At 42.3% G+C, this 15,508-nt stretch overlaps 1 protein-coding gene across 5 annotated transcripts in view; it reads right to left on the reverse strand.

Annotated features, from left to right (window-relative positions):
* The window catches only part of FBXL2 (F-box and leucine rich repeat protein 2), a 123,908-nt gene that overhangs the window by 8,502 nt on the left and 99,898 nt on the right, over positions 1 to 15,508 (reverse strand). For 4 of the 5 annotated variants that reach the window (XR_013345301.1, XM_077811105.1, XM_077811106.1 and 1 more), the window contains 3 exons: positions 12,336 to 12,396; positions 8,597 to 8,641; positions 7,789 to 7,845 (listed from right to left, as the gene is read on the reverse strand). Coding sequence is in view for 4 of the 5 variants with exons in the window: in XM_077811105.1 (XP_077667231.1) it covers positions 7,789 to 7,845; positions 8,597 to 8,641; positions 12,336 to 12,396 (163 nt within the window). In the remaining variant the exon portion in view is untranslated. Of the gene's footprint in view, positions 1 to 4,371; positions 4,508 to 7,788; positions 7,846 to 8,596; positions 8,642 to 12,335; positions 12,397 to 15,508 lie in introns of those variants that run through there. The other variant, XM_077811107.1, reaches the window with a different exon arrangement.

Consider the following 15,508-nt stretch of genomic DNA (forward strand, 5'->3'; position numbering starts at 1 on the left):
CTGGTACTCGCTGGAAGTACTGTCCCGAGACTCGCTTTGGCGCCTGGAGCTGCGATGCCAGTGACGCGCGGCAGGAGCCCCGTGTGCGACGCCTGACAGAGCGGGAGCTTAAGCAGGAGCGTTTACGCTGGTCACGCTGATACCAGCTACGATAGCTGCATCGTGAAGAGGAGCGCCTTCGACACCTATCCCAGTGCCTGCATCTGCTGCTGCATAGCATGGAGGGACCCGGGGACTCCTGCCCGGATGGAACCCTGGTTGGCATTGAGGGTGGTGGACGTGAGCTGCGCGTGGACCAGTTGCTGCGTACTGAACAAGGCAGAGAGTGGTCTTCAGAGTGAGAGCTGCACTGTGCTGGGGAGGCCTGTCGAGCGCCCAGCGGTGGTTTGCCTCGGGACCAGGGGCCTGCCACCAGCAGCGACCGGCAAGCTCAGAATGTCTCGTATGGCCTGTAGAGCCTCCAGCGTCTATGGCATCCTGACCGCAGGAGAGGCGTGTGTCGGTGCTGCTGGGCTACTCCGCTCAGAACGAGTCAGAGATTTCAAGCCTGGGGACTGGGGGGGGACAGAGACGGACCGAGGGCTGCCCAACCTGGGACCAGCCTCTTCCCCCTTCCTTCTCTTGGCGCCGCTGCGAAGTCTAGCTCTTCCTTTGTTTCTTGGAAGGGGAACGGTGCCGACTGGTGGAGCGGGCTTCGCTGTGCACCGACCATGTGGTGCCCGGTGTCGAGTCCGCACAGCGTACCGGAGTTGGAGTGAGCACTGATTCCATGAGGAGAGCGCGAAGCCTGATGTCTCTCTCCTTCTTAGTTCGCAGCTTGAAAGATCTGCAGATCTTACAGCGTTCACTCACGTGAGTTTCACCCAAGCAGTGAATCACTCCTTGGCATGGAACAGCAATAGGAGTCATATGCCTTGAAGCTAAGAACTGAGAAACTACTTTCCACGAGTTACTAACAACTAGCTAAAGGTACCACTAAGATCAACTGGAAAGGCTGCAGCAATTCTGGAGCAAGATGTGCCTTCACTGGCAGCAAGAAGGAACTGAGGGTGGGGGGACCTCGCGGCTCCCCTTATAGCGTGATATAGAGGTGCCACTCCAGGGGTCGCAGCGGTGCTCCCCCTCACCCCCACGGGTACTGCTAAGGGAAAAACTTCCGGCACCAGTGCACATGGCGCACATGCACACCTACTGTGGAATACACTTGAGCAAGCATTCGAAGAACTACTGCTCTTTTGGGAGAGTTTTCTCCTCAGCCTTTTGTTTTAGCTTTCATTTACTTATAAAACTATAGTTTTTTCACCAAGGACTTACTGACACAGGCCTTATACTGAAGGTGGTAAGAGTAGGTTTAAGAATTGTATTTCAAGCATTCAAAGCACTGGCATTCCCTTAAAAGATGCCAGCTTGCATATGTTTACCTCTCATGTTTGAAGAGAATGGAAAAAGCCTCAAGTCCCCCACTCCAGAAAACCATTTCAAGCTGAGCTGGTTCCTGCCTCTTTCAGAGGATTCATGACCTTCACAGAAGCATTGTCAGGATAACAAGACACCCTTGAATTTTCACTGCAGATACTTTGAGGCCATTGTCAGCTACCTATAAAACAAATGCTCTGCACTGTCATCACCTCTGCAGAAAGTCTTGATGTGTTGAGTTGATTCCATCTTTCACTCTGGGCTCTGACCCAGCTCAGCACCATGAATTGTCCAGAGCTATCTGCTCTGTGTGCCTTTTTCCTTGTCTAGAGAGAGCTTCTGTCAGAGCAACTCTGGTGTGGAGACCCTTGGCAGTGAATGGAAAGTGGGTGCACTTTCAAAATCCTCACCAAAGGCAAACAGCAGCTCTTAACAGTCCTTTAGATCCAGCCACCTCCCACTGAAAGTTCAGATCCAACAATTGGGAGAGCTATGGGCTACCTGTATCCTTACCTCAGCCTGCAGCACGTTAGACCTTTTACTCCAGCAGGACAACAAATTTTGAGGACTACTAGTCTGGCACTGACTGGATAAAAATGTATTTAAAAAATAAAAATGGGATTTTATTAATTTAAATTAAATACAAGGTTATTTAAAATAAACCTATTAAAAATCCACTTTGAAATGACAACCTATTGTAAGCACTAAATTTACTATAATCTTAAAATCATTTAAATTAAATAAAAATAATATTAAGCAGTATGTTTTCTGCCAAGATTTAAAGAAAGTCAAACCACTGAACTGGGGGAAATCTCTGGCTAAGCACCTGGAACCAGAGTTTATTAAAGTGCTAGTCAACTTTTGACAGCAATTAGTCTCTTCTGCAGATACAGAGAGTATAATTTGCTTCATTTCAGTTTATTCAACAAGTTCAGTTCAATGGCTAGTTCATTCAAAGTTAAGAAACCAACTGAGAGTTGAAAAAGCAGAACAGCTTGTTTTCCTCTTCTAATCAATGAATAAAAATTAGGTGTGAAAGAATGAGATCTATCAGTTCTAAAATCTGAAGGACATAATGAATTGAACTGCTTGTTTCTAGTTACTAACTACAGATATTTTCTTTGTTTAATCAGTTTTAAATGGAAAATGTGTTTTGATAAACTGATTTTCTTACGTATTCAGCGCTTTTAAGGTAGTTTTATTTATTAAAAAAATTAAATGGTGTATTTTAACTGAAGTTGAGTTTCCATCCAAATAGAGCTTGACAAGGTGGGTGAAGTAATATCTTTCTTTCATTGTGGCTTGAAAACTTGTCTCTCTCACCAACAGAAGTTGGTCCACTGAAAGATATTACCTCAACCACACCTTGTCTCTCTAATATCCTTGAACCAGCATGGCTGAAACTATACTGCATCCACCAATCATCATTTTCTGTAAAAATTAAGAATCTGAATAAAGGTAAATTAAGCTATATAATTTCTTAAATAAAGGCATATAGATAAATTGTATCCTCCTGATTAACAAAAAGTACCTAATTTTAGTGTGAAGTTTATAGTTGCAAACATATTTTAATGGTTACCAACCTTTATTGGTAATGAACCTTTGCTTAGCAAAATAACTTTAAAAAGTACAACTACAAATCCCAATTAAAATAAATTAAAGTTGCTTATTTAAATCATGATTTACAGTGATAATTTGAAACTTTTTGATTTAAATCAGTGGTTCTCAAACTGATTTGATTGTTTCCCCCTTCTTTGTGTCTGAGTAGTTTAGACTCCCCCCCCACCACACAAGTACATAGACAGTTTTAAAAAAAATTCAACATGCAGCTCTCACTAAATATTAAAAACAGTAAGGCATTGATTCAAACAGAGCCACCGATCCACTGTAATAAGAGCAAAAGCAAAACTGTGATTGTGGTCAATGCTTACAATTAAATGTGCACACTGCGTCATAGCAAATGAGGACCTGATATGTCTGGAAGAATCAGCTTTGCTAGTTATTCATTGCTGTGGGTAAAATGTGCAAAATATGTTTGTTTTTTTTCCCCCCTAAAGCTTCTTGCCCCTTGCCCCCCAGTTTGACCACCTCTGATTTAAATCAATCTGTCCTCCTGTGGCAAACCCTTATGTACTTGCTTTGGTTTATGAGGGATTCTTGGCCATTAACAGGCAGACACTAGCCTGTATATCAGGGGTGGGCAAACTTTTTGGCCTGAGGGCCACATCAGGGTTCTGAGACTGTATGGAGAGTAGTACACCATAAGTAGCACATTCCTAAGGGGAGCAATTTAATACACTACACCTGGGTAGGGAAGGCTGTATCTCCCCAAACAGCCTGTCCCCTGTCCCCATCCATCCCCTCCCACTTCTCACCCCCTGACTGCCCCCCCGAAAACCCCCGACCCATCCAACCCCCACTGCTCCTTGTGCGCTGACCGCCCCCTCCCAGGACCACCTGTCCCTAACCACTGCCCCTCCGGGAGCCCACCTCCTATCCAACCCCTCCTGTCCCCTGAGTGCCCTATCCCCACCCCTGCCCCCTGACAGGCCCCCCCAGATTCCCATGCCTATCCAACCCCCCTGTCCCCTGACTGCCCCCCTCCCCAAACCTCCGCCCCTTGCTCCCTGTCCCCTGACTGTTCCCTGGGACTCCCTGCCCCTTACCCAATCCCCCCGCTCCCCACCCCCTTATCATGCTGCTCAGAGCACCAGGACTGGCAGCTGTTAAGTAGTACACCATAAGTAGCACATTCCTACAGAGAGCAATTTAATACACTACACCTGGCTTCTCTCGCAGCCATGCTGCCTGGAGCCCTGGTAGCATGGCGAGCTGAGGCTGCAGGGGAAGGACTGGGAGCTTGCCCACCTCTGGTGTGAGTAGCATCCTCCTCATCTGTTTTTCCCCTTTACTCAAAGTTGCAAAGGAAGAACAGAAACCAGAAAGAGAGGGAGGACTCAGAACTCTCCAGCTCTAGAACTTTCACTGAATCAGTCTGATGGAGCAAAGGGGGATTTCATCCACTTCTCCAGGGGAACCATCTCAGCATTTCCTCTTCAATTCCAGCTGCTCTGTGTTGTATTTTCATTTTCTTCACCCAACAAGGTGCAGCATTATTAATGTGTTTTGTATTAGCACATCATGTAATGTATGCATATATTATTATTTTTTAAAAGTCACAAAATGAAAGTGCTTACTCCTGTCAACTCTCTCTTATCTTACGGTCTGCGTTTACATTCTTATCTCCGGTTCAGTCTTTGGATGTTTTGGATCTCATATTTGCCTTCTCTCTGTATATACTTGTATACATATCCTCCTGAGCACTTATTTGGCTGGCAACCTGGAAATTATCAGGCATCTAAGGGTTAAAAGCACGGGGGGTTGTGTCCTCCACCGCAAAGTCTATTTATAACAGACCTGTGGTTTCAAGGAAGGAGGGAAGGTTATATGAAGACAAATGTGACCTTTTGGCTATGGCAACAGTCTACTGGCTAATTAAGAGAGTTTCACATCCTATGAAATAAGCAGCTTATAAAATTCAGGTTTCCTGAGAGATTGTACTCCAGTGACTTGAAACTGAATAAGACAATCACGATAGACAGCTAAATTCATAGAATTTATGAGGCAAACACACAATAAATTGGTTAGTCTCTAAGATGCCACAAGTACTCCTTTTCTTTTTGCAAATACAGACTAACACGGCTGCTACTCTGATACCTAATGTAATATTCTGTATTAAAGCACAAGATACTTCAGACTTGATAAATCTGGTGGACATAGTTAACAAGGTAGAAAGTGTCAGGTTTACAGTTTTAAAATCTTAGCATTTATTTCTAAATAGCAAACCAAAAAGTTGACCAGCCTTCTTTATTCTATGTACAAATTAAATTAAGACAAAATTTGTTGAGCTAGCTGAACAACGAATTATTAAAAAACAGTATAAACAAAATAACTGATGAGATAAGATTATTTTTCTGCTGATGGAATATCCATAGGCCAATTACAATTTCTCTAGTGTATTTATTTGTTTAAAAAAATCACATAAAACTGTCAAATGCTTCTGAACTTCTACGAATTGATTAGATAAAGTATTGGAGAGTTTGAATTCTGCCAAGTAAGTGTGTGTCTCTGTTCCCTGATTTGCTCTGTAAGGAAACACTTCCAATATAAATACTGGTGAATTTAAAATTTGATTTCTGCAACTTTGAAATGCACTTTTGTAAATATTTGTGCCACTAACGTTCAATTGGATAAATGTTCACAGAAAGCAATCACAAAGAGTTCACAGCATAGTTAAAGTGAATTAATTTAAAACTTTCAATTAAGATTACTGAGCTTCCCCCCACTCCCAATTCACCTGGTGGTGTTCGCTACACAATCTGCCTGAACATTTTGTAATGTTCTCTGCTACACACAGGATAGCACTGGGCAGGAAATTGAATTTTTATTACTAAACAATCACAGAATACATGCTTTCTGTACTATAAAGATGCCAAAATATATATTAACATTGTACCGGTTCTCAGCCAATGGACTGTGACCTCCAAGTAGGTCAGCAGTGGTTGTCTGAGGCACAGGATATCACAATGGATATCACAATCCTACTACCTGTGAAGTAGATTGTTAAAGGAGGAATAACATCCAGGAACCATGACTGCTAATTCCTATGACATCTCCTTTGAAGTACTGGGAGAGGCACAAAAAATTCCTGTATGTACCTAAGGAGGACTGGTTATAAATGGGATTATGATATAAAGAAGAATACAATGCTGTGATTTCTATAGTAATTACTCCTCTCCATTCATTTTGATCCCTAAACTGCGTTTTATTTCTAAACTTCCTTTTCCATTTCAAGTAAGTGATGCTATAGCATATCGTTCCCAGCCACAGGGACAGATGGCTTTATCAAGAGTTCTTTATAAAATGCTATCTCTAGTCATACCAAATAGATAATTTGATACAGTCTAAGTAAGGCTAAAATGAGACTATCAAATGGAACAGTAATTCTTTAAAAAGTAGATTCCCTCTACTGAATGTGATTTCTAAATTACAATATATGTTCAAGTCCACTATTTAATAGGAAGCCAATGAATATTTTGGATTGACTGACCAAGATTTGTGCAGTTTAAAATATATATTTGGATATCAATGATCCTATGAAGATTCAGAGATGGGACTGAAGCCATTTTCAATACCGTGGCACACAAAGGCAAAATATTCTTATAAAGGCTCACATGTAAGCAGTTCCTTGTCTGATTGGTAGACTACTTAATTCACTGAACTAAAGCGTACGGTATGTGGAATTATGACCTAGGAATGGGATTGGATGATTAATCTGCATATAGTAGTAAATTCGGTTCCTTTTTAAAGCCAAATCTCTTCCTGAGCCTGCTGCTGCCTTAGTAACACACTTCCTCAAGCTGAGGGTGCGGAGGAAGTCAATGACACGGCCACACAATTAACGAAGTAGTAAACATTTCCTTAATCCCTTCTAAGCATAGATTATAAAGTAGATCTATTTTCTTCAGGTAGATTTAAGGCAGTATATCATAGTGAACAGTGACCTGCCACACATGAAATACAACACCCTTCCTTATGCCAAATGGTAGTGTGACAGTTGGCTCCAAATGCCTAGGCCTAAATTTTCAAAACCCACTGGTGATTTGGGGTACCTCAATTTCAAAGTGGCCAATCTGAGTCACTTTAAGTGGCCTGATTTTCAGAAAATGAGCACCCACCCTATGAAAATCAGATCCATTAAAATATCTCAAGTTGGATTCTTTAAAAATGAGGTACCCAAAATCCCTAGTCACTTTTGAAAATGTAGGCAACAAAAACTGACATTAGATACTATAAACCCACTGCTGCGAAAATCACACACATGACCATTTACAGGATTGGGCCATATCTGTATACACTTTTGCTAAGCAATTATCCTTTTTTTAATTAATCATTTGATCTGTTTAAAAATATACTGTATATTAAATTTTCATGATTTCCTAGAAAAATCTTTAGAGGTAAAATATGTAAGATAGCATCTTTAAATATTTTTAAACTGTCTCATGTAGCTTTTTATTCTGACTAATTGCTCACAAGTAAAGGACGGTTACAGGTTCCTTATAACATTTAAGCCATTTTTCTGATTATGTTGGGATTCATGGGTTGCTTTGAGACAACCTACTTACAGTACTTGATGCCATATTTAAAACAGTCTTAGAAATAAGCTTCATATAAAACATATTTTGTAAAAAAGTATAAATTGTACAGTGTTGCAACAAAAAACTAGTAGCTACAGGCTGAGAGCTAATCCTTATTTTGTATGTTTTTTTAAAAATATTTCATTAATAGATACATTATAAGAGTTAAACTCACCAATGCTTGCAGTTTAGGACAGTGAACAGAAAGTTGTATCAATGTGTTATCGGTTATCTAGAGAAGAAACCAAACAATTGGCTACATAAATGCAAAGTTATAGACTGGCTTATACATAATAATAGAGCTGACTAGCTGAAAAAAATCCACTTTGTTCAAGTAGCTTAACATGTACACTGGGGTTTAATTTTATTCCATTCATATCCTTCTGATCTATAAACCCATAAAGAGGATAAAAAATAAAGTCTTCCCCTTTTCCCAAATTTTATCTGAACAGATGGATGAAGAGCTTAAAACATGGTAGCTTTCAGGAAAACAGTCACTACATGCTGAATTGAACTGAGTCTACCACCAAGCTATTTGGATAGATTTAGTTCACCTTGCCAATTGTCAGAGAAGACGTGAGATGAAAAAAAACCCGCCACCCTTTTTCCAACAAAGTGAGTTTTGTAGACCTTCTTAAAGGTCCAGTACACTCTGCCACGTTTTGTTCCTTTGCTCATTTTTATCATTTGATACCATAAACAACAGGTTTGTAACCCAATCCCTACATCAAAGTTAGGCATTTCTCTCTGCCAGATGAAGGTTCTGAAATAAACTGGTTTATTAGACACTTCTCTGGGAAATGGATAAATGTTTGTAATCACCTTTTTTTGAATTCCCCTTTATACAGACCTCCCAATAATTATCTGCATTTACTATCAGAAACAAAAAACAAAAAAATCCACAAAGCACTGATGTTCTGAATGGCATTACAGGTTCTTATAATGGACTTATGATGAATACTCCTTGTAAAACTGATTCTCACCAGAATGCACTCTTCTAAGTCCATCTTTTCCAGTTCATGGCAATTCTAAAAAATTAAAATAAAACAAAAAAATACCACAAGTAAGAGGAAGGGTGGCAGTTTGATCTTGAATTCTAACAGATGGTCCTAACCGCATCACCATTAATACTGGGGCACAGACAAAGGGAGAAAGAACATTTGATTATTACAGTGTTTCAGGCATCCATGCATGCTTTTGCCATTATAAAAATGGTTACATACCTATTCGGTAATTGTTGTTCTTTAAGATGCATTGTACATGTCCATACCACTTTAGGCAAAACTTGTTAGGGCAGCACATGTGATCTCTGCACGCTTCTGCTGCTAGCTGAAAGTATAACAATATGGAGCTGCCCTGACTCCTCCCTCAGTTCCTTCACACTGGAAGCAAGTAATTGCTGTACCTCCAATGTACAAGGGAAGGAGGAAAGGTCGTGGAAAGAACACATGAACAATAGTTCTCAAAGAACAATAGTTACTGAACAAGTACGGAACAGTGTTTTCTTCTTTGCGTGATTGCACATGTCCATTTCACTTTAGGTGGCTAACAGGAGTCTGATGGAGGAGTGTATCAGAGTCTACTTAAACAAGGACTGCAGCACCACTCTCCCAAACTTAGCATTGTACCTAGAGGCCTGGAAGAGAGCATACTGAGCAACGAACATATGAGCAGATGACCAAGAGACAGTCTTGCAAATGTCACTGATGGGAACATGACCCAGGAAAGCAGCCAAAGCTGCTTGACCTCTTGTAGAGCGTGCTAAAACACTTTGAGGTCGTGGACCATTGGCAATATCATTACAAGGATGGGGGAAGGAGGAGATCCAGGAAGAGATCTTCTGTGATGTAACGGGCTATCCTTTCACCCTATCAGCAGAGGCGGCTAATAACTGCAGTGTCCTAAACTCTTTAGTCCTGTCCAGGCAGGAAGCCACAGCTCTGCAAACATCTAAGTATGGAGCTTTTCCTCAACTTTGCATGAGTGAGGTTTGGAGGGAAAAAGTTGATAAGTAAAGTCTGATGCATATGAAAATCCAAAAGCACTTTCGAGAGAAATTTAGGGTGTTGATGCAAACCAACTTTGTCCTTGTAAAATAATATCTAAGGAAGGTCAGCCATCAAAGCCTAAAGTTCTCCTGGCCAAAGTAATAGCTACCTGGCATGCTACATTCATCAAGAGGTGAAACAATGACCATGTAGCAATAGGTTCAAAGGGGGCCCCATTAAAACTGAGAGAACCAAATTTAGCTTCCAGGATGGAGTTGGGTCTCAAATACATGGGAAAAGCCTACCCAAACCTTTCAAGAACTTTATAGTTATAGGGTTGAAGAAAACAGCATTCCACTATCCTATAGATGAAAGGGTTAAGATAGCAGCCAGATTAACCCGCAGGGCACTGACAGAAAGACATTTCTCCTTTACGTGAAGCAGGTAATGAAGAATAAACTGAATGGGAACCCATAAATGAAAGGTATCTTTCTGCTGGGACCACACAGAAAACATCTTCCATTTTATGAAGTGTACCTAGTGGAGGGCTTTCCGCTATCAAAAGAATGTTTCAAATTGCAATAGAACAAGTAGTTAACTACTGAGTAGTTAACCACTGAACATAACCAATCAGGTTCAGGCTAAGAGGGTTGGGATGCAGTTTGGCCATGGTTCTGGGACACTATGTCTGGGACCCGAGGAAGGATTATGGCAAGGGTGGCCAACCTGTGGCTCTGGGGCCACATGCAGCTCTTCAGAAGTTAATATGCAGCTCCTTATATAGGCACCTACTCTGGGGGTGGAGCTACAGGTGTGCTCACTGCTCAACCCCTGGCTCTGCCCCCACTCCACCTCTTCTTGCCCCATCCCCTGAGCCTGCAGTGCCCTCACTCCTCCCTCTCCTCACCAAAGCCTCCTGCCCCCCACAAAACAGCTGATCAGGAGGAGCGGGGAGGGTGGGGGAGGCACTGATCAGCGGGACTGCCGGTAGGCGGGAGGTGCTGGGAGTGGGGGGCGGGAGCTGATGGGGTGCTGCTGATGTATTACTGTGGCTCTTTGGCAATGTACATTGGTAAATTCTGGCTCCTTCTCAGGCTCAGGCTGGCCATCCCTGGATTATGGGATTTCAAACTGAAAGGTTTAACAGGTCTGAAAACCAATGCTATCAAGGCCAGGCTGCTGCTATCAGAATTAAACAGCATGATCTTGCCTGAGTTTGCCCACCACTCTCAGCACCACAGGGACTTGGGGATGTGGGAGGGAAGCATTAAAAAGTTTCCCCTTTCAGGATAGTAGAAAGGCATCTGATACACACCTTGAACCAACACTCATCCTGAAACAGAACTGGTGACATTTCCTGTTCTGTCAGGTAATAACCATGTCCATTTCTGGCATTCCCCATATCTGAAAAATGGACTCTGCTATGTCAGGTCTGAGGGGACCATTTGTAATCTCTTCTGAACAATCTCCTGAAATGGTGCACTAGACAGTTCTGAGACCCAGGAAGGTGAGCTGTTTTGAGCATAATTGTGTTCTTGATGCAAAAAGACCAGAGGTTCATTGCTTCTTGGCAAAAGAGGTCTGATCTGGTACCTACATGCTTGTTAAGGCAGAACATAGCAGCAGTGTTGTCTGAGTACTTCTATGGAACAAGCCACAATGTGGGAAAGAAAAGGAGAAAAATGCATCCGATGAAGTGAGCTGTAGCTCACGAAAGCTTATGCTCAAATAAATTTGTTAGTCTCTGAGGTGCCACAAGTACTCCTTTTCTTTTTGCGAATACAGACTAACACAGCTGCTACTCTGAAATGTGGGAAAGAAATACTTAACAGGCCCCAAAATTACTGCAATAAAATCAAATAACCCAGAGACAACATAAATACAACAAGAACTAACTGACCTCCCCATATAGATCATATAGCACTATTATCCAGCCCTACCAAACCCTGCACATGCTAACAAATTCGGGATATTACAGCCCTGATAAGGAAGCATGTTCCAAAGGTCTAGAGAGTACCCTGCCAGCTGCCCCCTATGCCCATGGAACTAAAATAGCTCTTGTTCATATCAAATGTTTGTTATACGACTCCTATTTAAATAAAACCATTTTTTGTGCTTCGTTATATTTAAAAATAAACCTAACAAATGTTATAAAAGAGTGAAACAAAAATTAGATCCATTAAAATAGAAACCTTTTTCCTTTAAATATTCAGTTCCATCCAGTCCCTAAATCAACACAGTAAGTCTGCATCTAACTTTAAGCGCTACAGAAGTGTCACTGAAGTCAATAGGCATGAGTTAAATCTTAACTGAAAATATTATCTAGATATATTTTGCAGCAATAACTGATACACAGAACAATCTGCTATAAGGAGACTTTCTGTACTTAGGAAGCCTGCTTGCATTATATTTTATAGCTTTCGGCTTTAAAATTATTGTTCTATGTATGAAAAATACAGGTGACTATATTTAAATGCATTTTTAGAAAAAAATTAGAAGAGCAGGGGCGGGGAAGGGAGAAAGCCACTCTAAAAAATATTCCAAGCTCCAGTTATTTGTAATTACGTTCCAGAAATAAAATCAATTATTTTGGTTCTTTTCTGGCCACCTCCTGTAAGGAGCCTCCCTTCTACTCTACTTTCTTCTCATCCTCCCCAGCATGACTGGATAAATTCAGATATGTACAGTAGCAGTGAAAATTAGGTAAACTGTACATTTTTAAAATAATCCTTACCCGTGCTAAAAGTGTAAAACCTGCATCTGTCAGGTGGGAACATCTTGCAGCTTCCAAAATCCTGAAAAAATAATTGTTTTCAACATAAAAATATTACTGATACAGTAATGAAAAGCAATTATTTCTTTTTATTTCAATATATTGTCAATATATTGTAACATAAAACTGATTTAGAACCAAAGTCATAAGTCCATTTTCATAGTATTTTGCAATTTTAAAAAAGGCAGGACTAATTTTTGATTTAGCTAATCAGAAAGATGTTCAGGCTACATAGCACAATTAAATTATGTACAATTAAAAATTATACCTATGGACATCTGTAAAGAAAAAAATTTACAGTGAATTCTTGTACTTCTAAGGCTATGTATATACTTATTGTAATTCTAAAACTGTATTTGGAAAAATACCATTTTCACTGCATATCTTATTCCCGATACACAAAGAAATAAATGCATTAGACAGTTTGTTGAGTTTGTATATTGTGGAAGAGTACAGAAAGAGTATAGGGAGGAATTTAGGAAAGTGCAGGTCAAGCCTTCACAATGTGCCTCCAATGTTCTATTTATTGTCAAGTTCTTACATTAAGCATTTTGGCTTCAGGTATCAGAAAGCAAGGAGACAAACAGCTGTCAAAACCAAAACGTAAAGCCAAACCTACCTGATTCAATCTTCCAGAAACAGATATAGAAATATATTGGGAAAAAACTCATTACCTGAGAAGCAGTCCCTTAGGAGAGGTGTGAGTGAAGTAAGATAAGAGAAAAAAGGAAACTATGACAAACAATACCAGTACGTATAGTTTTCATTGTAGTACTTCCGCTCTTCCCTTGTTCAAGTTTACACTAAGCAGATGGTAGTGAGTAGCGAGACTAACAAGGAGAGAATGTCACAGAGTAACCACGTGCACAAACTCTCCCATTCAACACAACAGCCATTTCCTTTATGTTTGACACACAAATTCATAAAGGAGAGATAAAGGAAACAGACTAAGAGACTGCTGATTTAGATTTCTCAGTATAAACTAGCATAGGTATCAAAGCTTAGAGGTAGACTATCAAAATGTGCCTTTCTACCATAATGCATTACACATCTAGTTTTCAAAGTGCTAACCATAAAGTACTATTCAGAAATGCCTCAAAATCTCATCTCCCTCTCAGTAGGGTCACTGAGTAAATACTCTCTTAGTACAGAAACCCTCTTCTGTCAGTAGGGTTATATTGAACATCCATATGACCTTCATAGGCTTCTCAGGCCCACATTCTTCTTCAAGTGATGGTCCTTACATGATTCCAAACATGGGTGCGCAATTTTTGTAGTAGTTTGCGTTGACCTGCACATCAATGTGGGTCATCCACATGCTCGCATCTGAGGCGATCAGAGGCCGTGAAGGTTGACACCGCTCCAGTTCCCTCTTATCGTCGCATGGCCAGAGTCAGAATCCCTGTTCCTCAGTGCTCCTAGCCTTGCTAAAAGACACGCTTGGCTGTTTTTCCAGTAGCTAGAGTTGTATATAGTTGTTTATAGTGTAGATATTATTGTTTAGATTCCTAGGTGATTAGTATCCTCATTGAACCCTTCCCCCATCAGGGAGATCCTCCCTCCAGGGATTATGCCCTGGCAACCAGCTTCAAAACCTGTGCTTCTTGCCTGCATTCCTTCTCTGTGAGTGACAAGCACCAACGGTGCCTCTACTGCCTCAGCAAAGCTCAAGTCATCACCTGCTGCTCCATCTGCTGCTCATTTCTGCTCAGAATGAGAGAAGTGAGAGAACTTCGCCTTCATAGCTTTCTAATGGAGGAGCTTATGTGCGCACATGCACAGTCAGATCCAGACTGGCAGATCTGCCGGAATGACTCCCATCACCACCAATGAGTGCCCCTCCATCTTCGTCCAAGGCACCAAACCCAGGGGTACCGCCGCAGCAGCCCACTGTGAGCTTAAGAAACACGGACATGGGCATAAAGTTGGCTCCCCAACAGGGACTGCCCCTAACCATAGTGTTGCCTTCCTGAGCCATGCCAAATCGGGTGAGAAGTCATGCACCGACCCAAACTGCTCCAGCTCCCAAGAAACCCCAGAGAGAGCATAAGTTGAAGTACCGATCCGATCCGCTGGTGTCGCCTCCAGCCGTGGTCACTGGTCCGGCTTCCTCATCACTTCTGGCACCATTGATGATGCCAGGCCCCTCCAGGCCACCATGCATAGGTCCCTGCGCACCTGGAACCACTGAGGCCTACTGCGGAGCTGTTGCTCCCATATGTTCCCAGGTTCCCCGCTACTGTCTGGTCCCCCAGCCACCACCGAGCTCCCTTCTCTGGTGGATGAACCCCTCCTTCTTTTCCCAGCACAATGCATATCTTCCACCCACCTTGCACCGGCGGCTCTGACCCATTGGACCCGTCCTCCAACTCAGAGGACTTTTCAGAGCTGGATTCCCTCATTCTCACCTGCACATATCCCAGGCACCGACCATCCTATCTACTGGTGTATGACCTTACTTCCAACACATGGCTCCACTATCCCTGGTGCCTGCCAATGCCTGACAACCTGTACACTTGGCCTCACTGGCCTTCTTGGGACTGTTACCAGGACTGTGGACTACCACTGGTAGCCTCTTACCAACCTTCCCCGGCCACACACCAGGCTTTTCTCAGTTGACAACAAACCAGAGGATGCTACAGTACAGCCGGTACTATCCGTACCACCGGTCCCACTGTAGCCTCGTTGTCACCGGACGAGGCACTAATTCTGCCTTCCCTTTCCCCGCTGGATGACCATAAACAATACCACAACATGCTTCAGCAGCTCTTGGCCTCCTAGTGGAGGAAGATCAGGACACATTAAACCAGGTCCAGAATATCCTGAAACTGCCGGGACCCTCCCGCACTGCCCTCCACATCCATGAAGCCATGCTGCAACCAGCACAGTTGGTCTGGCATACACTGGTATACACCCTACTCCTTTAAGCAGCAGAGTGATGCTACTTCGTCTCATCGAAAGGAACAGACTTCTTTTTCACTCCCCCACCCCCAACTCACTGGCGGTTCACGTGGCGATGGAATGCACTCACCAACAACACCTGAAGTCCACCCTTACACACACTCACAAAACCCCAGACAGAGCGGCGAAGAAGCTGGACCAGTCCTGCATCACCAATTACGAGGCCATGTTGG

This window comes from Eretmochelys imbricata, chromosome 2 (assembly GCF_965152235.1).
Source record: "Eretmochelys imbricata isolate rEreImb1 chromosome 2, rEreImb1.hap1, whole genome shotgun sequence".
NCBI classification, from domain to species: Eukaryota; Metazoa; Chordata; order Testudines; family Cheloniidae; genus Eretmochelys; species Eretmochelys imbricata.